Here is a 22,369-nt window from a genome sequence, read left to right on the forward strand (position 1 = left end):
GGAAGGAAGGAGGGAAGGAAGGAGGGAAGGAAGGAGGGAAGGAAGGAGGGAAGGAAGGAAGGAAGGAAGGAAGGAAGGAAGGAAGGAAGGAAGGAAGGAAGGAAGGAGAAAAGAAAAGAAAAGAAAACCTAAACACCCCAGGAGGAGTGGCTCACAGCTGTAATCCCAGCACTTTCGGAAGCCGAGACAGGTGGATCATTTGAGGTCAGGAGTTTCAGACCAGCCTAACATGGTGAAACCACATCTCTACTAAAAATACAAAATTAGCTGGGTGTGTTTGTGCACGCCTGTAGTCCCAGCTACTCAGGAGGTTGAGGCAGGAGAATCGCTTAAACCTGGGAAGCAGAGATTGTAGTGAGTTGAGATTGTGCCCTTGCATTCCAACCTGGGTGACAAGAGTGAAACTCTGTCAAGAAAGAGAGACAGAGAAAGAGAGAGAGAGAGAGAAACAGGAAGGAAGGAAGGGAGGAGGGAGGGAGAGAAGGAAGGAAGAAGAAAGAAAAAGAGAGAGAGAAAGAAAGAAAGGAAGGAAAAGCAGAAGATGGAGGAGGAGGAGAAGAAGAAGAGGAGGAGGAAGGAGAAGAAGAAGAAGAAAAGGAAGGAAGGAAGGAAGGAAAGAAGGAAGGAAGGAAGGAAGGGAACCAATCAATAACCACAGTATCAGATGCTATGAAGGAGAGACTCTCAGAAGGCTGGGTGTACACAAGCAGGGACTCTCCACCTCCCTTACCCTGATGCAGAGTGGAGAACCTCCTAAGTGAGTAATAACAGAGCTTGAACCAGCTAGGCAAAAACAGCGTGCCAGGCAGAATGAACAACATGAGAAAAGCTCAGCCTCTCACGCCATGGGATACATGTTCTTGGAACCGCAGTGTGTTGAGTGTGACTCTCGTCTAGGGTGTGAGTTAAGGATCAGTGAGAAGCAAACCAGGAGAGATGAACGGGCCACATCGTGAAGGATCTCAGGAGTGAGTATCTCATCCTCGAGGAAATGAGGCACCATTGAATGTCTACATGAAGCTGTGGCATAAATCTGTGGTATAGAAGGATGACTCTAGAAGCATCTGGAAGTTGGAATAAAGGGTGGGCAAGTTGGCCGGGCACAGTGGCTCACACCTGTAATCCCAGCACTTTGGGAGGCCGAGTTGGGTGGATCACCTGAGGTCAAGAGTTTGAGACCAGCCTGGTCAACATGGAGAAACCTCATCTCTACTAAAAATACAAAAAATTAGCCAGGTGTGGTGTCATGTGCCTGTAATCCCAGGTACTTGGGAGATGGAGGCAGGAGATTCGCTTGAACCCAGAAGGTGAAGGTTGCAGTGAGCCAAGATCCCGCCATTGCACTCTAGCATGGGCAACAAGAGCGAAACTCTGTCTCAAAAAAAAAAAAAAAAAAGGGTGGGGGGAGGGGGTGGGCAAGTTAGGATGCTGAGAACACAGGATGAGGGCTGGTGCAGGGACTAGGAAAAGTGGTGATGGAGAGAAGGGGATGGGGACATAAGACATGGAAACAGGATGGATAGGATGTAGTAACCATGGGATAGAGGATTGAGGAGAAAGGGCACAGGCATGTCCAGACTGATGACAGGGTGGTGGGGTTCCATTCCCTAAGAGAAGTTGCGCAGGACGCACAGTAGTTTCCAGTTGGAGAGATGGTGAGGTTATTTGGATAAATGTAGCCTATAGTTGGCCATAAACTTCTCTCGGCTGTCTCTATAATGGGTATGCTGAAGTTCACATTAGCCTCGGGCCAGGGAGCTTGGAATGTGTTAAGATTATTTTGACTGCTAGATTTACCCACCTGGTTTTTCTTTTTAGGCTTTATCACTGATGGGAACTCCAAGCTGGTTGGCAGTGCCCAGATTCGTCAAGTGAGGGTCCGGGAAAGCTCTTGCCCTCTTGCCCAGCAGCTGCAGGCATCTCTCAACGGATGCCGTGCGCCATATTCCCTGGATGCTGAAGACCTGGCAGATTACGGGGAAGGCTGGAATGCCACCGCCCTCGGTAATGGCAGTAGCTTTCCCCATGCTTGGCAGTACCAGAGCCAGGACCAACGTCGAGGGTATCCCATCTGGGGCAAACTCACTGTGTATCGGGGAGGAGGCTACGTGGTCCCCTTGGGGACTGATCGCCAAAGCACGTCAAGGTAAGGTTGACTTGATTCATTTGTAGCTGAGTAAAGTCTTTTGCTAGAGTCCACATCTGCTTGGGGAATGTAGTCTTCAAAACAGGGCTGGACCAAGTTCATTCAGGTCCTTGTGGGAGGGCCTGGTGAATTCAGAATCATGCAGGTTGTATTTTCAGGTACCTGGGAACTGAGCCATCTCAGAATTGGAAGGAAAGTCTCTCTCTAGCATTCACAGCCTGGTTGCCTCTGCTAGCGCCAGTCCAGAGATGGGGAGCTCACTACCACTCAAAGCAGTCCACCCTTAGACAAGAGGGAAGTAGTTAAGGATCTGTCAAGAATTCTGCAAAGTCTGAGGTTTTACCCTCGTTGTAAGCCAACAAGCTAACCTGTTAACTGTTTCGTGGATGCTGGCAGAAGACACAAGATTCCTGGGTCAGAGACAAAGGATTTTGTTACAGCAAAAGTCATAGCAGAACATTACATTGGTTTGAGTCAGTTCGCAACAAAGGGCCATGAAAGATGCCTGCTTGTGCCTGCAATACTGAGCCTGGGGCATTTGATACTTTTGCAGCAGCAGAAAGAAGCCTGGTCTTTGTCCAAAGGAAGGCATCACCTCATCCCACAAGGTTGCACACTGCAAATACAGCCCTAAGAAGTGACTTGGCTAAAGCACAAGCACAGTCTTGCATTCCAAGAATACCCAGTAAGAACGTTCAGGGATGCTCAGGGTCCATGCAGTCTGACTCAACATGCCCTTGACACAAGAGACCTAGATTTGAAACCCTGGCACTGCTGGATTACAAGCGTGGGCCATCGTGCCCGGCCTTCTTTTTTTCTTGGTTTTTTTTTTTTTTTTTTTTGAGACAGAGTCTTGCTCTGTTGCCTGGGCTGGAGTGCACTGGCATGATCTCGGCTTACTGCAACCTCCACCTCTCAGGTTCAAGCAATTCTCCTGCCCCATCCTCCTGAGTAGCTGAGGTTACAGGCACATGCCACCACGCCTGGCTAAATTTTTTGTATTTTTAGTAGAGACAGGGTTTTACCGAGTTGGCCAGGCTGGTCTCAAACTCCTGACCTCAGGTGATCTGCCTGCCTCGGCCTCCCAAAGTGATGAGATTATAGGCATGAGCCACCATGCCTGGCCCTTTATTTCTTTTTTTGAGATAGTCTCACACCGTCACCCAGGCTGGAGTGCAGTGGCATGATCTTGACACACTGCAACCTCTGCCTCCTGGGTTCAAGCAATTCCCATCTCAGCCTCCTGAGAAGCTGGAATTACAGGCATGTGCCACCATGCCCAGCGAATTTTTGTATTTTTAGTAGAGATGGGGTTTCACCATGTTGGTCAGGCTGGTCTCGAACTCCTGACCTCAGATAATCCACCTACCTCGGCCTCCCAAAGTGCTGAGATTACAGGCGTGAGCCACCGCACCTGGCCATGCCTGGCTAATTTTTGTATTTTTGTGTCTTTAGCGGAGACGGGGTTTCACCATGTTGGCCAGGCTGGTTTCAAACTCCTGACCTCAGGGGATCCACCCGCCTCGGCCTCCCAAAGTGCTGGGATTACAGACATGAGCCACTGCACCCGAACTATGATTCTTCTAACACCATGGCTCTCAAACCATAAAAAGCATCCGAATCCCAGCAGGCTCATCAAAACACGCATTCTGGGCTCCCCTGAGAGTTTCTGACTCAGCAGGTCTAGGGCGGGCCTGAGAATCTGTATTTCCAACAAGTTCCCAGGTGATGCTGATGCTGTTGGTGTGGGGACCACACTTCGAGAATCTCTGCTCTCATGGACAGGAGATGAGGGGTGCCACCATATCACAGCGTGGGCTACAAAATGTGACCACTCCCAGGAGCAGCCCTGGTGGCCTGGTGGCCCAGGGAGCAGAGCAGAAGCAGAGGGAGAAGTTGAGACAGGAAGCTCTGGCCTCGGTCAAGGGGCTGTGGGAACATGGAGCCCCTGCAGGGTAGAAGTGCCCCAATGCCACTCTTTTTCGCAGAATTCTCCACTATCTCTTTGACAACACCTGGCTGGACGCCCTGACCAGAGCTGTGTTTGTGGAGTTCACTGTCTACAACGCCAACGTCAACCTGTTCTGCATTGTCACGCTGACGCTAGAGACCAGCGCCCTGGGTGGGTAGCCTCGCCTGGGAACCCTCTGCGGGGCTCCAGAAGACAGACACTCCTTCCCCTGGGCTGGGGTTCCTGACCTACCTGGGTGCAGCCACCCCAGGGCCAGAGCTCCAGAGCAAATAGTTGTTTAGTGAATCTAGGTGTGGGTCTTGGTTATCCTTGCAGCCGTGAGTCCCTGGGTCCCCGAAGGCAAAGCATTAGGGTCCTCCACCCTAATTCTCCCCATCTTTCTGGCCTGTTGCCCAAGTTATCCTAAAAGAGCTTATTGAGAGTCTAAAGGCAGCTTATCCATTGCCTAATCCCGAGCTTCCCAGTCCGCTGGGGTTGGCGGTGGCGAGCTGGCAGTGATGGGCGAGGGAGAATGTGACCTGGTAACAGATCATATCAACTAATATAATATTTCACCATACATCAGCACACAGCACAAAGTACGTTTTACATCATAATCTAGCACACATGCAACCAAGATGAAATGTTCACAAATAACATGTACTTTAACTCCATGAGGCCGGGCGTGGTGGCTCGCACCCATGATCCCAGCACTTTGGGAGGTCAAGGTGGAAGGACTCCTTGAGCCCAGAAGTCCAAGACCAGCCTGGGCAACATGGTGAGACCTGGTCTCTACAAAATTTAAAAAACAAAAAACTACATGTGATGGGATCTCATATTTTGTGTTCTATTCTATTTATTCTTCTTCATGCCTCCTTTCCCCCTTTAAAATGCTGATCACAATCTACTAAAAACCAATTTATAGTCTGTTCAGCTAATGGTCAATTTACCTAATAGCCAACCTCCTCTCCATGGAATACCAAACTTTAAGAAAATATTAGATTACACTTTTAATTATGAAAGTAATATAGGCCGGGAGTGGTGGCTCATGCCTGTAATCCCAGCACTTTGGGAGGCCATTGCCGGTGGAGGGAAGGGGGCAGATCACCAGGTTAGGAGTTCAAGACCAGCCTGGCCAACATGGCGAAACCCCGTCTCTACTAAAAATACAAAAATTAGCTGGGCGTGCTGGTGGGCACCTGTAATCCCAGCTACTCAGGAGGCTGAGGCAGGAGAATTATGTGAACCCAGGAGGTAGAGGTTGCAGTGAGCTGAGATCATGCCATTGCACTGCAGCCCGGGTGACAAGAGCAAGACTGCATCTCAAAAAAAAAAAAAAAAAAAAAGAAATATATATTTGTGTGTCTGTGTGTATGTGTGTGTTTTTTTTTTTTTAATTCAGAACTGTGAAAAGTGAAGGGCATTAAATTTCTGTTGTCATTCCCCATTGCTAATAGTTTCTTCCAAATCCTTTTTGGGTTTATTTGTATATCTTTTAAAAAATTTTATTATTATTATTTATTTATTTAGTTTTTGGAGACGCAGTCCTTCTCTGTCACCTAGGCTAGAGTGCAATGGCATGATCTCAACTCACTGCAGCCCCCACCTCCTGGGTTCAAGAGATTCTGTTACCTCAGCTTCCCGAGTAGCTGGGATTACAGGGATTCGCCACCACGCCCAGCTAAGTTTTATATTTTTAGTAGAGACGGGGTTTCTCCATGTTGGTCAGGCTGGTCTCAAACTGCTAACCTCAGGTTATCTGCCCGCTTTGGCCTCCCAAAGTGCTGGCATTATAGGCATGAGCCACCATGCCTGGCTTTATTTATTTATTTATTTTTTAGATGGTGTCTCACTCTGTCGCCCAGGCTGGAGTGCAGTGGCGCAATCTCGGCTCACTGCAACCTCCGCCTCCTGGGTTCAAGCGGTTCTCCTGCCTCAGCCTCTCGAGTAGCTGGGACTACAGGTGCCTGCCACCATGCCCGGCTAATTTTTTGTATTTTTAGTAGAGACAGGTTTCACCACGTTAGCCAGGATGGTCTCAATCTCCGGACCTCATGATCTGCCCACCTCAGCCTCCTAAAGTGCTGGGATTACAGGCATGAGCCAATGGGCCTGGCCCAAAATGGCTTTAAATGAACCAAGTGGGAGTCAATCGTCATTATATGGGCGGATGTGCTTTATCTGGAGGTGTCTGTGCCCAAAGGCCAACACCACATGCCGAGGGGAGGGGAGGACCTTCCACTGCAGCCCCTCCGCCCCTTCTGGTGCATCCGCTATCTTCGGTGTCTACCACGTGTCCACGTTCAGTCCTTTGGGTCTGAAATAACTTTGGTTTTTCCTTGGCCCCAGCCAGCCCTCAAGGGGTTGAGCTTGAGTCATCTGACCTGATGGCTCCTGGTCAGAAGCCACAGCTCTGAGCGAGCAGGTGGCCCCGAGTGAGCAGAACGCGCTTTGCTCCCCAGGCACCTTCTTTACGCACGCAGCCCTGCAGAGCCTCCGCCTGTACCCCTTCACCGACGGCTGGCACCCCTTCGTGGTGGCGGCAGAGTTCATCTACTTCCTCTTCCTCCTCTACTACATGGTGGTGCAGGTAAGGAGCATGCTCATAGCTCATGAGCAGGGTTTGGGGTGCAGGGATGCCTGGTACCTCACCAACACCTCTCCCCTTCCTTGCAAATGGGATGGGAAAGGGATTTTTTCTTTTCTTTTTTTTTTTTTTTTGAGACGGATTCTAACTCTGTCACCAGACTGGAATGCAGTGGCGCAGTCTTGGCTCACTGCAGCCTCCACCTCCTGGGTTCAAATGATGCTCCTGCCTCAGCGTCTTGAGTAGCTGGGACTACAGGTGTGCACCACCATGCCCTGCTAATTTTTGTGTTTTTAGTAGAGATGGGGTTTCACCATGTTGGCCAGGCTGGTCTCGAACTCCTGACCTCAAGTAATCTGTCTGCCTTGGTCTCCCAAAGTACTGAGATTACAGGCGTGAGCCACTGTGTCCGGCCTGTTTTCGTCATTTTGTCCAGGCTGTCTCGAACTCCTGGGCTCAAGTGATTATCACTCCTCAGCCTCCCAAAGTGTTGTGGAGTTGTGAGCCACCACGCTCAGCAATTTTTAAAATTATTTATATATATTTTTATTATTTTATTTTATTATTTTTTGACACAGAGTCTTGCTCTGTCACCAGGTTGGAGTGCAGTAGTACGATCTCGGCTCACTGCAACCTCCGCCTCCCAGATTCATGCCATTCTCCTGCCTTAGCCTCCTGAGTAGCTGGGACTGTTATGCCCAGACCGTTTGTTCCCCAAAGAAGACCACCAGAGTCCAGAGTCAAAGCCAAGCGGCAAGGGTCTTTTACTGCAAGTTTGAACTTGGTCCCTCCATTCCACAGCATACAAGAGGGCCCCGAACAATGCGAGTGCTTGCTTTTTATAGCCCGATGTAAATAAGATACGTAAAGTTACAGAGGAACAAGGGAATTCTTTTGGTTACAGCATTACAATTGGTTTACATTTTAAATTATACATTTAGCAGTTTTCTATTGGTTCCTGCGCTTTCAGTAAAACCGCAAACGGCTGTGTCCTTATCAGGGACTTTTCCAGGTGGTGTTTGTACTGAGCTCAGGAAATTGAGAGATATATGGTGGGATGTGTTTGTACTGGGCCTGTTTGTGTTGAGCCCGGGGCTGAGGAATGTGCTTTGTGTTGAGCCCGGGGCTGAGGAATGTGCTTTGTGTTGAGCCCGGGGCTGAGGAATGTGCCTGATTTCTTTCAGGACTACAGGCACCCGCCACCACTAATTTTTATATTTTTAGTAGAGACGAAGTTTCGCCATGTTGGCCAGAATGGTCTGGATCTCTTGACCTTGTGATCCTCCAGCCACAGCCTCCCAAGTGCTGGGATTACAGGCATGAGCCACTGTGCCTAGCCTAAATAATTTAGTTTTAATTGTGGGAAATATACATAACATAAAATTTACCATTTTAACCACTTTTAAGTGTTTAGTGGCATTAGGTCCACTCACATCATTGTGCAACTGTCACTACCGTCCGTCTCCAGAAGGATGAACTCTTTTCATGTTGCAAAACTGCAGCCAGCCTGGTGCGGTGGCTCACACTTGTAATCCCAGCACTTTGGGAAGCAGAGGCGGGCAGATCACCTGAGGTCAGGAGTTCGAGACCAGCGTGGCCAACAAAGTGAAACCCCATCTCTGCTGAAAATACAAAAAGTAGCTGGATGTGGTGGCATACGTCTGTAATCCCAGCTACTCAGGGGGCTGAAGCAGGAGAATCGCTTGAACCCGGGAGGGGGAGGTTACATTGAGCCGAGATGGGGCCCACTGCACTCCAGCCTGGGCAGCAGAGTGAGATTCCATCTCAAAAAAAAAAAAAAAAAAAAAAAAAAAAAAGATTTTCCTGGGGTTTAAATACCTTCTAGAGGTTTCCATTGGTTAGTCGGTGTATGTCCTATGTAAATGAAGAGGTTAAAGTGGAGTTACAAAGTCATTTACTCGGGGTACACCCTATGTAAATGAAGAAGATATTTCCTGTCATAGCTGAAGTGTCTGCATTTTTTTCGTTCTTATGTTCCCTGCCTCCAGGCCCTATTATCCCACCTCAGTGGGTCTGTGCACAAGGTTGGGGAGAGGCCCGGGCACTCTGTGCATGGGGGCCAGAGCCGGGAAGCCTCCTGCCAGAGGGCCCTCCGGGGTGGGGAGGGAGCAGCCCTGGGGATGGGGGCAGTCATGGCCACAACCTCACGTTCCTTTTCCAGGGCAAGCGCATGAGAAAGCAGACGTGGAGCTATTTCCGCAGCAAGTGGAACCTTCTGGAGCTGGCCATCATCCTGGCCAGCTGGAGTGCCCTGGCGGTGTTTGTGAAGAGGGCTGTCCTGGCTGAAAGGGATCTCCAGCGCTGCCGGAACCACAGGGAGGAGTAAGTGGCTGTCTCCTCAGCCCCCGGCTCCCCATACTGGCCCCTCTTCCTACAGCTCCGTTTGAGGCCCAGGGGTCAGAAGGAGGTTTTGGGATGCTGTGGACGCTCAGGGGATAAAGGGGCATGCCTAGCAGGCATAACTCTAGCTGCCACCTAGATTCAGGTGTGGGGCCAGCTGCAAGTGAGTACGACTGGAGATGACTCAGACAAAATAGAACATCTTGTGCAAATCTTCCCAAAACATAGGGCCATGTGGCATCCTGCTTAGGCTCCTCTTGGCCTTTGGGGGAGGCCCTTTGCAAGTATTAGGGCCCCAGTAAGCTCACCTGTAATCCCAGCACTTTGGGAGGCCGAGGCGGGTGGATCACGAGGTCAGGAGTTCGAGACCAGCCTGGCCAACATAGTGAAACCCCGTCTGTACAAAAAATACAAAAATTAGCTGGGTGTGGTGGTGTGCACCTGTAATCCCAGCTACTGGGGAGGCTGAGGCAGGAGAATGACTTGAACCAAGGAGGCAGAGGTTGCAGTGAGCTGAGATCATGCAAGCCTAGATCAGCCCTAGGACCAATGGAAGGACACTAAGTGTCCACTATGTGGTAGGCAGGATGTATGCACCTGAGGAAACATCATCAGAATTGATGAAGGTCAGTGTTATCATCGCCTCATTTAACAAAGACATTGAGGGCAGGCACTTAGGGTGTTTTGTTTTCAGAGTCTGGCTTTGTCATCCAGGCTGGAGTGCAGTGGCGTGATCTCAGCTCACTGTAAACTTTGCCTCCTGGGTTCAAGCTATTCTTGTGTCTCAGCCTCCCGAGTACCTGGGATTACAGGTGTACACCATAATTCCCAGCATCCTCCTCCTCCTCCTCCTTCTCATCATCATCATCACCCCGCTGGGGGAACTGGGACGCCTCTCTTTCCCAGACCTGTTTCTGGACCTGATAGCCTATGAGATGATGATAAAACTAATCCCACCTCCTGAAATGCCGATCAGTCTAATCTTGCATTCAGATGAGTTCCGGCTGAACTGCTCAAGGTCTCTGAGACGCAGCCATCCCATTTTGATCCCACAGAGGCATCAGCTTCAGTGAGACAGCAGCAGCCGATGCCGCCCTTGGCTACATCATCGCCTTCCTGGTACTTCTGTCCACAGGGAAGCTTTGGCATCTGCTCAGGTTGAATCCCAAAATGAACATGATCACGGCAGCCCTACGCCGTGCCTGGGGCGACATTTCAGGCTTTATCATTGTCATCCTTACCATGCTCCTGGCTTACTCCATCGCGGTAAGTATCTGCTTTGGGACAAGCTTGGGGCGGGTCTCTGCAGAAGCCAAGGCTAATTGGTGGTGGGAAGTGGACAGTTAGGGTTAGGGAGACCCTGGGAACGCAAGGAAGGTGGTGGCTCTTCTGAGTACAGGGTCTCTTTGCTGTGAGCTCATGCACCAGTCATCTCAAATGGCAAAGGCTGGAGAGCTCAGGTGGGTGGGGTGAGGAGGCATAGGCTCTAGTGCTGAAATGCTCCAGGTTCACGAAGAATTCCTTTCTACCTCTAGACCCCTCCTGGATGTGCCAGTTCTCCTGGCTTCCCAACTGGTCAGAAGGCACAGGGCTAACTCCTAGACACACACAGAGCACTGCTGCCATGCTGGGGGATGGATGGGGCCACCACGTCCTTGAGTTGGGGCAGAGGTGGGGACGTGAAGGTAGATACATCCACAGGCCATGCCAGTGCTTGTTGTCCAAGATGTGACTCGTGAACTTGGGAGGGCCGATGCCACTTCACTCAGCACTTTAACAGTGAGAGCACATTGACAAGCATGGCCCTGTGTGACTAGAAAAACATAAATGAAAACATGAAATTGTTTTGTTTTGTTTTGTTTCATTTTGTTCTTTTGAGACGGAGTCTTGTTCTGCTGCCCTGGTTGGAGTGCAGTGGCACGATCTAGGCTCACTGTAACCTCCACCTCCCAGGTCCAAGCGATTCTCTTGCCTCAGCCTCCTGAGTAGCTGGGATTACAGGTGTGCCTGTAATCCCACCACGCCTGGCTAATTTTGTATTTTTAGTAGAGGCAGGGTTTCACCAAGTTGGTCAGGCTGGTCTCGAACTCCTGACTTCAGGTGATCCACCCACCTTGGCCCTTGGCCTCCCAAAGTGCTGGAATTACAGGCATGAGCGACTGTGCCTGGCTTTTTTTTTTTTTTTTTTTTTTTGAGACAAAGTCTCACTCTGTTGCCCAGGCTAGAGTGCAGTGTCACGATCTCGGCTCACTGCAAGCTCTGCCTCCCAGGTTCAAGTGATTCTCCTGCTTCAGCCTCCCGAGTAGCTGGGGCTGCAGGCATGTGCCACGACACCCAGCCAATGTTTGTATTTTTGGTAGAAACAGTGTTTTACCATGTTGGCCAAGCTGGTCTCAAACTCCTGACCTCAGGTAATCTGCCCACCTCAGCCACCCAAAGTGCTGGGATTACAGGCGTGAGCCACCGTGCCCAGCCAAAAACATTAAATTTTCAATTATCTTTTATGATAATGTGAGACACAGAGACCCTCTTACATCCTGGCCTCCACCACCTCCTGATGTCCTTCTAAATACGCCCCGTACTGCCCACCGTGTTCCCATGCGAGCCCCAGCCTTCCACTCATCTCTGGCCTTTAGCACAATCCTGGCCCACACCCTACCCCAGGGCCTTCCCCATTCTCACCCTGGCTCCATCCCGTCTCTTGCCTTCCACTCCTTCCCAATCATCCTATCCACCAGCCCATCACATTCTAGTCCCCACTCCACCCCAACCCTTACCCAGCTTTGCCTCTCTGTCACCTCAGCCCTGACCGCCTTCCATCCCCGGCGCCACCCCATCTTCCTCTCCCACCCTCGGAAACAGGTGGCGTGCACTGAGGGAGTGATGGGGGTGAGTTCTGGAAAGCTGGAGTCTGTGATTTTGGTGAAAGCTCCCGTCTAAACCCTAATGTGGATTTCTTTAGCCCTCCCTGCAGTGTCTGGGCTGCAGCGACAGTGCAGTGTCCCATGGGACCAAAAGTCACCAACTCAGAGCCAGAGCCAAGGGCTGCTGGGCCTCCCTCTGACACCGCAGCCCTGGGAAAGTCTTGGGAGTGGGGAGTTGTGGTGAGGGAAAATGTGGTGAGGGGAGGGCCTCCCCCAGGCAGAAGCCCATCATCCGTTCAACCCAGTTCCCCAGAGCGAAGAATTTGGAGCCACAGAGTGCCCAGTTTCATTGCCAGGTATTTGGGCCACATCTGGAGAACACAGCCAGGTGGCTTAGCAGGTGCCTGCGTGAGTCCCAGAGGCACCCTGGGCACTCCCTCATCCTGATGCACACAAAGATGGGCATCATCAACAGGCCGTGGACACAGCAAAGGTTCTGGACAAGGTCATCCAGGCAGCACTTCCAGAAACATGACACACACATGCCACGTGCACATGGATGCACACGCATGCACATGTGCACACATACACACACACGTATACACATACACATGTATGTGCACAGGCATGCACATATATACACATGCACACATGCACACGTAAACACATAATACAAATATACACACATACATATGCGCACAAACACTACACATGGATACACACATACACATATACACATGCATATGCACACACATACACATATATACACATACATACACACAAGTGCATATGTGTAGATATTGATGGCCACAGGCATATACATGTACACTCTCACACAGACACACGTGTGGTCTTGCACGCACAGACCCACAGAGAGAAACACATGCATGCCATATAGAACCAGTTGTGGACCAGGTGCGGTGGCTCACGCCCATAATCCTAGCACTTTGGGAGGCCAAGGCGGGTGGATCACCTGAGGTCCTGAGTTCGAGGCCAGCCTGACCAACGTGGAGAGACCCTGTCTCTATGAAAAATATAAAAATTAGCCAGATGTGGTGGTGCGTGCCTGTAGTCCTAGCTACTTGTGAGGCTGAGGCAGGAGAATCGCTTGAACCCACGAGGCGGAGGCTGCAGTGAGCTGAGATCGAACCATTGTACTCCAGCCTGGGTGACAGAGCAAGACTCCGTCTCACAAACAAACAAAAACCAGTTGTGTACGCACACCCACTTGCACACCCCTTTAGGTACAGTAGCTTGACTACCCCGGCCAGGGCTGTGGCTGACACAGACTACCCACCCCACTGTGAAACAGCAGCTTTTGTGCTCCTTGGCAGCCTCCTTCCCTGTTCATGAGAATTCTTTCCATGACAGTCAAACTTAATGTTTGGTTGGAAACTCCGTTCCTACAAAACCCTCTTTGATGCGGCAGAGACGATGATCAGCCTTCAGCTGGGAATCTTCAACTACGAGGAGGTAATGGGGTGAGGGCACAGGTGCTGCCATCTACACTGAGCCTCTGTGAAGATGAGAAAAAGCACTCCCTGCCCACCCCACCCTGTGCCATCCCTTGGGCCCATGACCTGGCAAGCATCGGGCAAGTTTGGACAAACAGAAATGCTCCCCCTCCCCTAGGTGGACACCCCTGCTAGAGCCCTCAGCTTGCCCTTGGGACCCCTGCTCACAGAGGAACATCGGGCACTGGCTACTCAGGGGAGGGCTGTAGAGGGGTCTCCCAAAGGAAACACCCCCTACCCTGGGCAGAAAGGGCAGCCGTCTTTAGAGGTGGCAGCCATGGAAAGTGAGGGGCTGCCCATTCCCTCCTTGCCCAGCTCTCTCAGCCCCAGGCAGAGGGGACCTTCTTGGCTCCAGGCTCTGCCTAGCTCTGAGGACCATTTTCCCTCTGAGGGTTTTCCAGTAGGTGAAGTGGCTGCTGGGACCCAGGACACTCGATGACCCTGGCTTTCTTTCTGACAGGTCCTGGACTATAGCCCAGTGCTTGGCTCCTTCCTCATTGGGTCCTGCATCGTTTTTATGACATTTGTGGTGCTGAACCTGTTTGTCTCTGTCATCCTGGTGGCCTTCAGTGAGGAGCAAAAATACTATCAGGTGAGTCACTTTGGCCTATTCCTCATCAGTCATTGATGCTGAACTATGAAGAGGCTGGAGCGGCATTAGACTTTAGAGGACTTGAGAGATCATTGTAGCTCAGAGCCCTCATTTCACAGGAGGGGAAACTGAGGCATAGACGGAGGACATTAATTCTCCAAAATCACAAGCAAGTGAGGGCCAGGGCTGGTGTCAGAGCCAGGCCTCCTGATTCCCAGTTTGGGACTCTGTTCACAACACCAGCGACCTCCACCCTGAGTGCACCTTAGAATCACCTGGGGCCTTTTGGAAACAACGGCTGCCCCACCAGAGACCAATACCAACAGGGACCAACACCAACAGAGGAGACCAATACCAACAGAGACCAACACCAACAGAGACCAACACCAACAGAGACCAACACCAACCAAGACTAATAGCAACAGAGACCAACACCAGCAGAGACCAACACCAACAGAGACCAATACCAACAGAACCTCTGGGGTAATGAGCCAGCCCTTGGTATGTTTGAAGTCTCTTTGGGAATTTTTTTTTTTTTTTTGAGATGGAGTTTTTGCTCTTGTTGCCCAGGCTGGAATGCAATGGCACAATCTTGGCTCACTGCAACCTCCACCTTCTGGGTTCAAGCAATTCTCCTGCCTCAGCCTCCCAAGTAGCTGGGATTACAGGCACCCGCCACCACACTCAGCTAATTTTTTCGTATTTAGTAGAGACAGGGTTTCACCACGTTGGTCAGGGTGGTCTTGAACTCCTGACCTCAGGTGATCCACCAACCTCGGCTTCCCTAAGTGCTGGAATTACAGGCGTGAGCCACCACCCCCAGCCCTCTCTTTGGGTAATTTTAATGTTAATGAACAGTCAAGGTTGAGAATGCATACTACGCTCCAAAACCTCAACCCATGTCTTCATGGCTCAGAGGGCAGCAAGCTGGGCACTCGCGGTCAACCTCACATCCATTTTTTTTTTCACAGAAAAAAAAAATACAAATTTTTATTTCTACTAAACTCTCTAACACAGAACACTTTCTGACCAAATGTGTGGAGATTTTCACCAAGCAATTCTCCAGTCGGCTTGCTGGACTCCCTGCAGGAAGAGGGATATGAGCACATAGACTGCAGATTAATAACAGCCACCAGCACCACCCACAGAGCACTCTCTTCACAATGGAAGTTGTGCTGAAGGCTTCGCACATTTTATTTAATCCTCACAACAGCTCCGTGAAGTAGGTCTAATTATTCACAACTTACAGAGAAGGAAACCAAGGCTCACAGAGTTGAAATCATTTACCTAGAACCACAGAGCTAGAAAGTAGGAAAGGTGGAATTTCAACCTGGGTCTGTCTGACTTAGATGTATGGTTTTGTTTTGTTTTTTTTCCTGCCCTTCTGGAGGTATAGCTGTGTGAAGGGTGACATAGTATGCAGCTCACCCTTCCTATCCCAGTTGAAAGGTTCTTTCAATCTGTATGCCTAAGCCAGCTGTGGTGGCACACACCTGCAGTCCTAGCTACACAGGAGGCTGAGGTGGGAGGATCACCTGAGCCCAGGAGGTGGAGGCTGCAGTGAGCTGTGATCATGCCACTGCACTCCAGCCTGGGCGACAGAGCCAGACTCTGCCTCAAAAAAAAAAAAAGAAAAAAAAAAGAAAGAAAAAAAAAGAAAAAAGAAAAGAAACCCTTAAGACACTCTTCTTTGAATTTTTCCATTTCTATACAAGAGCAGCAATTTGGTATTGTTGTTGTTTTTCTAAATTGCAAAAGATTTCTTAAAGGTGGCATACTCCATCATGTTAAAGGATAATTTTAAAGAGTTATTTTTCCTGGAAACCAGGAAATTATTGCCCACAGGATTCAGGAATGCTAAGAATGCTGCCCCTCCTCTGTCGCTAAATGGTCTCTGGTACACTTGTAACGTGTGTCCCGGGTCTGTGTTTGGAAAGGAAACACAAATGTTTACTTCTCCTAAACTCTCACTAAACACAGAACACTTCTGTGACCAAATGTGTGGAGATTTTCCCCACACACCAAGCAATTCTCCAGCAGACACCAACTGGGTATCTTATACCGATTGGGCATCCCTAATCCAAAAATCAGAAATCCAGAATGCTCCAAAATCCAAAATTGTATGCATGCTCACATGAGGTGACACGTGGAAAATTCCACACATAACTACTTAATACAAACTTTGTTTCATGCACAAAATTATTGAAAATACCAAGCCAGTGTTCACTTCAGCAGCACAAATGCTAAAATCGGAATGCTACAGAGAAGATCGGCGTGACCCCTGTGCAAGGAGGTTGTGCAAATTTATGAAGTGTTTCATATTTTAAATTTTAAAATTAAAAAATGTATACTGGGCTGGGCCCGGTGGCTCACGCCTGCAATCCCAGCACTTTGGGAAGCTGAGACAGGAGAATCACTTGAGGCCAGGAGTTCAAGACCAGCCTGGGCAATATTTCTAGACCCTATCTGTACAAAAAATACAAAAATTTGCTGAGCCTGGTGGCATGTGCCTCTTGTTCTAGCTACTGGGGAGGACAGCTTGAGCCTAGGATGCAGTAAGCCATGATCACACCACTGCTCTCCAGCCTGCATGACACAGCAAGACCCTATCTCTAAAAAATAAATAAATAAAAATTAGAAATACATATTGTATAAAATGACCTTCAGGCTATGTGTATAAGGTGTATATAAACATAAATAAATTTCCTCTTTAGTCTTGGGTCCCATTCCCAAGATACCTCATTATGTAAATTCCAAAATCTGAAAAAAGTCTGAAACACAAAACACTTGTCATCCCAAGCATTTCGGATGAGGGATACTTAACTTGTATAACAACTGTTTACATAGCATTTACATTGTGTTAAGTATTATAAGTACTTAATGGTACTTATAGATGATGACTTAAAGTATACAGGAGAATGTGTGTGGGTTATATGTAAATATTATGGCTTTCTTTTTTAATCAGAGACTTGACCATCTGAGAATTTTCTTGTGACCTGCCCCTTCCTGAAGCTATCTAGGGGCCTGCCCTAAGTCACTCATTAGCAAAAACTCAGGTGTCATGAAAGAGGGCTCATTACGAATAGCAAAAGACACTCTGTTAGTAAATTCTAAGGATTTCAGGAGCTCTGTGACAGGAACCAAGGTCAAAGACCAAACATGGTTCATATTATACCACAATGCCTTTGTCCTGCAAAAAGATTTGATATATTAAAAACAATTTTGTGGTGTTGGGGAAATATTTTCATTTTAGCAAGGAAGTGGAGAGCATTGCTAGGTCTGATGCCCGGGTACTCCAACTGTACCTTAACTTGGAGATGCAATTAGGTAGCCACCTTTAATTAAAGTTACTTTCTCAGAGTGGGTTCCTTCTACCAGAAGACTGAACTCGTCCATTGTAAATGAATTATATTTTTAACAATGAAGATATATTTCACATGCCATAAAATTAACCATTTTAAATCATATAATTAAATGTTTTTAGTGTATTCACAGAGTTGTGCAAACATCATCACTAATTCCAGAATATTTTCTTTCTTTCTTTTTTTTTTTTTTTTTGAGACAGAGTCTTGCTCTGTCGCCCAGGCTGGAGTGCAGTCGCGTGATCTTGGCTCACTGCAACCTCTGCCTCCCGAGTTCAGGTGATTCTTCTACCTCAGCCTCCCGAGTAGCTGGGATTATAGGTGCCCACCACCACACCCAGCTAATTTTTTGTATTTTTAGTAGAGACGGGTCTTACCATGTTGGCCAAGGTGGTCTTGAACTCCTCAACTCAGGCAATCTGCTAACCTCGGCCTCCCAAAGTGCTGGGATTACAGGTGTGAGCCACCGCAGCTAGGCCCAGAACATTTTCAATACCACAAAGAAGCCCCCTACCTATTAATAATCACCTCCCATATCCATGCCTCCAGCCCCTGGCAACCACTAATCTACATTCTATTTCTTTGGATTTGCCTATTCTGGAAATTCATATTCATATAAATGGGCTCGTACAATACGTGGCCTTTTGTGTCTGGCTTATTTCATTTAGCATCATGTTTTCAAGATTCATCTATGCCGTAGCATGCATCCACATGTCATTCCTTTTTACGGCTGAGTCATATTCCTTTGTGTGGGTATAACAACAATGTGCTTATCCGTTCCTCAGCTGATGGGTATTTGGGTTGTTTCTGTATTTTGGCTTTTATAAACAATGCTGCTATGAACATTTGTGGTCAGGATTTCCTATGGACATATGTTCCACTTCTCTTGGGCATATACTTGGAAGTGACATTTTTGGGTTACACAGTAACTCTTTTATTGTTTGAAGACCTGCCACACTGTTTTCTGAAGCAGCTGTACCATTTTAGATTCCCAACAGCAATGCACAGGACCTTTGTACATAAATTCTTCTGTTTGTTTGTTTGTTCGCTTGCTTTTGAGAAAGGGGCTTGCTCTGTCACCCAGGCTGGAGTGCGGTGGTGCAATCTCGGCCCGCTGTAATGTCGGCCTCCCGGGCTCAAGCCATCCTCCCACCTCAGCCTTCCCAGTAGCTGGGACTGCATCACGCCTGACTGTTTTTTTTTTTTTTTTTTTTTTTTGGTAGAGATGGGGTTTCCCTGTGTTGGCTGGCCTGGTCTCAAATTCCCGGGCACAAGCGACCCGCCTGCCTCAGCCTCCCACAGTGCTGGAATTACAGGTGTGAATCTTCACACTGGCCTGATGTTTAAACTTTTTTTTTTTTGAGATGGAGTTTTGCTCTTGTTGCCAGGCTGGAGTGCAATGGCACAATCTCGGCTCACTGCAACCTCTGCCTCCTAGATTCAAGCAATTCTTCTGCCTCAGCCTCCCAAGTAGCTGGGATTACAGGCATGTGCCCAGCACACCCGGCTAATTTTGTATTTTTAGTAGAGACGGTGTTTTACCATGTTGGTCAGATTGGTCTTGAATTCCTGACCTCAGGTGATCCACCCACCTCAGCCTCCCAAAATGCTGGGATTACACGTGTGAGCCATCATGCCTGGCCATGATTTTTTTTTTTTTTTTTTTTTGAGACGGAGTCTCGCTCTGTAGCCCAGGCTGGAGTGCAGTGGCCCAATCTCAGCTCACTGCAAGCTCCGCCTCCCAGGTTCACGCCATTCTCCGGCCTCAGCCTCCCGAGTAGCTGGGACTACAGGCGCTGCCACCTCGCCCGGCTAGTTTTTTGTATTTCTTAGTAGAGACGGGGTTTCACCGTGTTAGCCAGGATGGTCTCGATCTCCTGACCTCGTGATTCACCCGTCTCGGCCTCCCAAAGTGCTGGGATTACAGGCTTGAGCCACCGCGCCCGGCCGCCTGGCCATGATTTTAAAAATTATTTGTAGAGGTGGGGTCTCACTATATTGCCCAGGATGGACTCAGATTCCTAGAATCAAGTAATCTTCTCATCTTGGCCTCCCAAAATCCTGGGATTACAGACATAAGCCCCCGTGCTCAGCCTGTACATAAATTCCACCCCGCCTCTGTTGGCATGGTAGAGGGCATTTTCTGACCAGTTTACTGAACATGCCTGTTTGGCACCTACATCCCTTATGTGAAGTCTGCCATTCCTGTTTCCTAAAATTTGTTCTTTCTTTGCTTTAAGTCACTCTTAAATATGTATATATGGTTGAGAAGTGTCCGGAGAGAAACACCTATTGAGTTTTTCATTCCCAGAACTTCCTCCCATACCAAGCCAGGCCAGAGGATAAACACAGCAAGCAGAAGGAATAATAATAAGGAACTAAAGGGCCGGGCATGGTGGCTCACGCCTATAATCCTAGCACTTTGGGAGGCCGAGGTGGGTGGATCACCTGAGGTCAGGAGTTTGAGACCAGCTCCATCAACATGGTGGAACCCTGTCTCTACCAAAAATACAAAAATTAGCTGGGTATGGTGGTGGGTGCCTATAATCCCAGCTACTCGGGAGGCTGAGGCAGGAGAATCGCTGGAATCCGGGAGGCAGAGGCTGCAGTGAGCCGAGATTGAACAACTGCACTCCAGCCTGGGTGACAGAGCCGAGATTGAACAACTGCACTCCAGCCTGGGTGACAGAGCCAGACCCTGTATCAAAAAAAAGAAAAAAGAAAAAAAGAATGAAAGGAGCCACCACCAACACTCTGACCTAGAGAAAAAGGGGAGACGCTCATTTCAGAAGGGGGCCCACGTGCTGTTTAACTTCAGGGTCAGCCGTGCAGCCGAGGCTTACTCTGCGCTGGCTTGGGAATTTGAAATGTTGCAGTGAAAACCCAGTCATCCTCAACAGAGAGGAGGAGGGACCCTCTGAGGATAAAGGATGGAGCACACACCCTTGGGATTCCTAGAGGGAGGTCTTCCCACCCTAAAAAAGCTCTGAACAGTGAAGGGACCTAGGTTGGGACCAAACTGGACAATAAAACTGATTTGAGCTGGGCACGATGCAATGGCTCAAGCCTGTCATCATCCCAGCACTTTGGGAGGCCGAGGCAGGCGGATCACTTGACGTCAGGAGTTTGAGACCTGCCTGGCCAACATGGTAAAACTCTCTCTCTACTAAAAATATAAAAATTAGCCTGGCTTGGTGGCAGGCGCCTGTAGTCCCAGCTACTCAGGAGGCTGAAGCAGGAGAATCGCTTGAACCCGGGAGACAGGTTGCAGTGAGCCAGATTGCGCTACTGCACTCCAGCCTGGGTGACAGAGCCAGACTCCGTCTCAAACAAAAATAAAAATACATAAATAAACAAACAAACAAATAAATAAATAAATAAAAACTGTGATTTCCCCTTAGAAAGAAAAACCTCCAAAGAAGATGGTTCTGTGTACATTGCTTGGTTCTTTCTCTCTTGCAGTTATCGGAGGAAGGGGAGATCGTAGATCTGCTGCTGATGAAAATATTCAGTTTCCTGGGCATTAAGTGTAAGAGAGAGGAGCCTGAAAGCAGCAGGGAGCAGCCTGGGTCCCTGTCCCAGACTCGCTGCTCTCAACCAGCACAAGCTTTGCCCAAGGTCTAAGCTGTTCGTTCACACGCCACCGTCTATGAATGGGGACGCCCAGGGCCTCGGACCTGCACTTACCAGTAACTCTGTAGTCTCTCTAGGTCATAGCTTTTGTGTCCATTGAAGAATTACCAAGCCCAGCAAGTAAAAAAAAATTAGAATAACAGAGACATATATAAAATTGCCAATACTATGAGAGCTTCTTTGTTCAAATGTATTTCCTCTTATTAGGAATGAAACAAATATTACCTGGAGTTTGGAAAAACATTTTCCTCCACAGACTAATTATTTCGTCTTTTTGGTCCATTGGGGATTGCTTTTGAATGATTCTCGTTCAAGGCTTCTCAAACTGTCCGAGAGATGCTAATGGATGCTGTATTAGTTTCCCAGAACAAAGTATCACAAACTGAGTAGCTTAAAACAACAGAAATGTATTCTGTGCCGGCTCTGGAGCCTGGAAGTCTGCAATCAAGATGTTAGCAGTGGCCGGGCGCGGTGGCTCACGCCTATAATCCCTGCACTTTGGGAGGCTGAGGCGTGCGGATCACTTGAGGCCAGGAGTTTGAGAGCAGCCTGGCCAACATGGTGAAACCCTGTCTCTACTAAAAATACAAAAATTAGCCAGGTGTGGTGGTAGACACCTGTAGTCCCAGCTACTCAGGAGGCTGAGGCAGGAGAATCACTTGAACCTGGGAGGCGGAGGTTGCAGTGAGTCTAGGTGGCACCGCTGTACTCCAGCCTGGGTGACAGAGCAAGACTCTGTCTCACAAAAAAAAAGAAGAAGAAAGAAAAGAAGGAAAAAAGATGTTGGCAGTGCCACGCTCCCTCTGAGGGCTGTAGCGAAGAATCCTTCTTGCCTCTTCCAGCTTTTGGGGTTGGCCAGCAAGCCTTGGTATGCCCCGGCTTCTCGATGCATCACTCCCAGATGGGAAGAAGCTTGCTGAGAGCCCGTGTTCCTTCTCCTCTTCTCAGGACAACGGCCATACTGGATTAGGGGCCCACCCTAGTCGAGGGTGACCTTATCTGAACTAATTATAATACATCTGCAGGGATCCTGTTCTCCAATATGGTCACATCTGAAGAACTGGGACTTAGGACTTTGGCATATCTCTTTAGGAGCCACAATTCAATCCAGAACAGGTGTCATTCCTCCAAAAATATCTCTGGGTCAAATAAATATGGGGAATACTGGGTTATAAAAGTTTTCTGTTTTTGTTTGTTCGTTTAAGATAGGGTCTCACTCTGTTGCCCAGGCTGAAATGCAGTGGCATGATTTCAGCTCACTGCAACCTCTGCCTCCCGGGATCAAGTGATTCTTGTGCCTCAGCCTTCCCAGCATCTGGGACGACAGGCACACAAAACCATGTCTGGGTAATTTTTGCA

At 48.8% G+C, this 22,369-nt stretch overlaps 1 protein-coding gene and 1 non-coding gene across 2 annotated transcripts in view; both read left to right on the forward strand.

The window, feature by feature from the left end:
- Positions 1–21,240, forward strand: part of PKD1L2 (polycystin 1 like 2) — a 108,162-nt gene extending 86,922 nt beyond the window's left edge. The window contains exons 36-43 of the mRNA XM_031658066.1: positions 1,819–2,146; positions 4,135–4,268; positions 6,560–6,687; positions 8,867–9,027; positions 10,101–10,311; positions 13,281–13,382; positions 13,884–14,015; positions 20,840–21,240. Coding sequence (XP_031513926.1) covers positions 1,819–2,146; positions 4,135–4,268; positions 6,560–6,687; positions 8,867–9,027; positions 10,101–10,311; positions 13,281–13,382; positions 13,884–14,015; positions 20,840–21,001 — 1,358 coding nt within the window. The 3' untranslated portion in view covers positions 21,002–21,240. The remainder of the gene's footprint in view (positions 1–1,818; positions 2,147–4,134; positions 4,269–6,559; positions 6,688–8,866; positions 9,028–10,100; positions 10,312–13,280; positions 13,383–13,883; positions 14,016–20,839) is intronic.
- On the forward strand, positions 16,235–16,341 carry LOC116271423. Its single transcript, XR_004179977.1, has one exon. It is a non-coding gene; the product is annotated as a U6 spliceosomal RNA (small nuclear RNA).
- Positions 21,241–22,369: the final 1,129 nt, after the last annotated feature.

The sequence above is a fragment of the Papio anubis genome, chromosome 18 (genome assembly GCF_008728515.1).
Source record: "Papio anubis isolate 15944 chromosome 18, Panubis1.0, whole genome shotgun sequence".
NCBI lineage: Eukaryota > Metazoa > Chordata > Mammalia > Primates > Cercopithecidae > Papio > Papio anubis.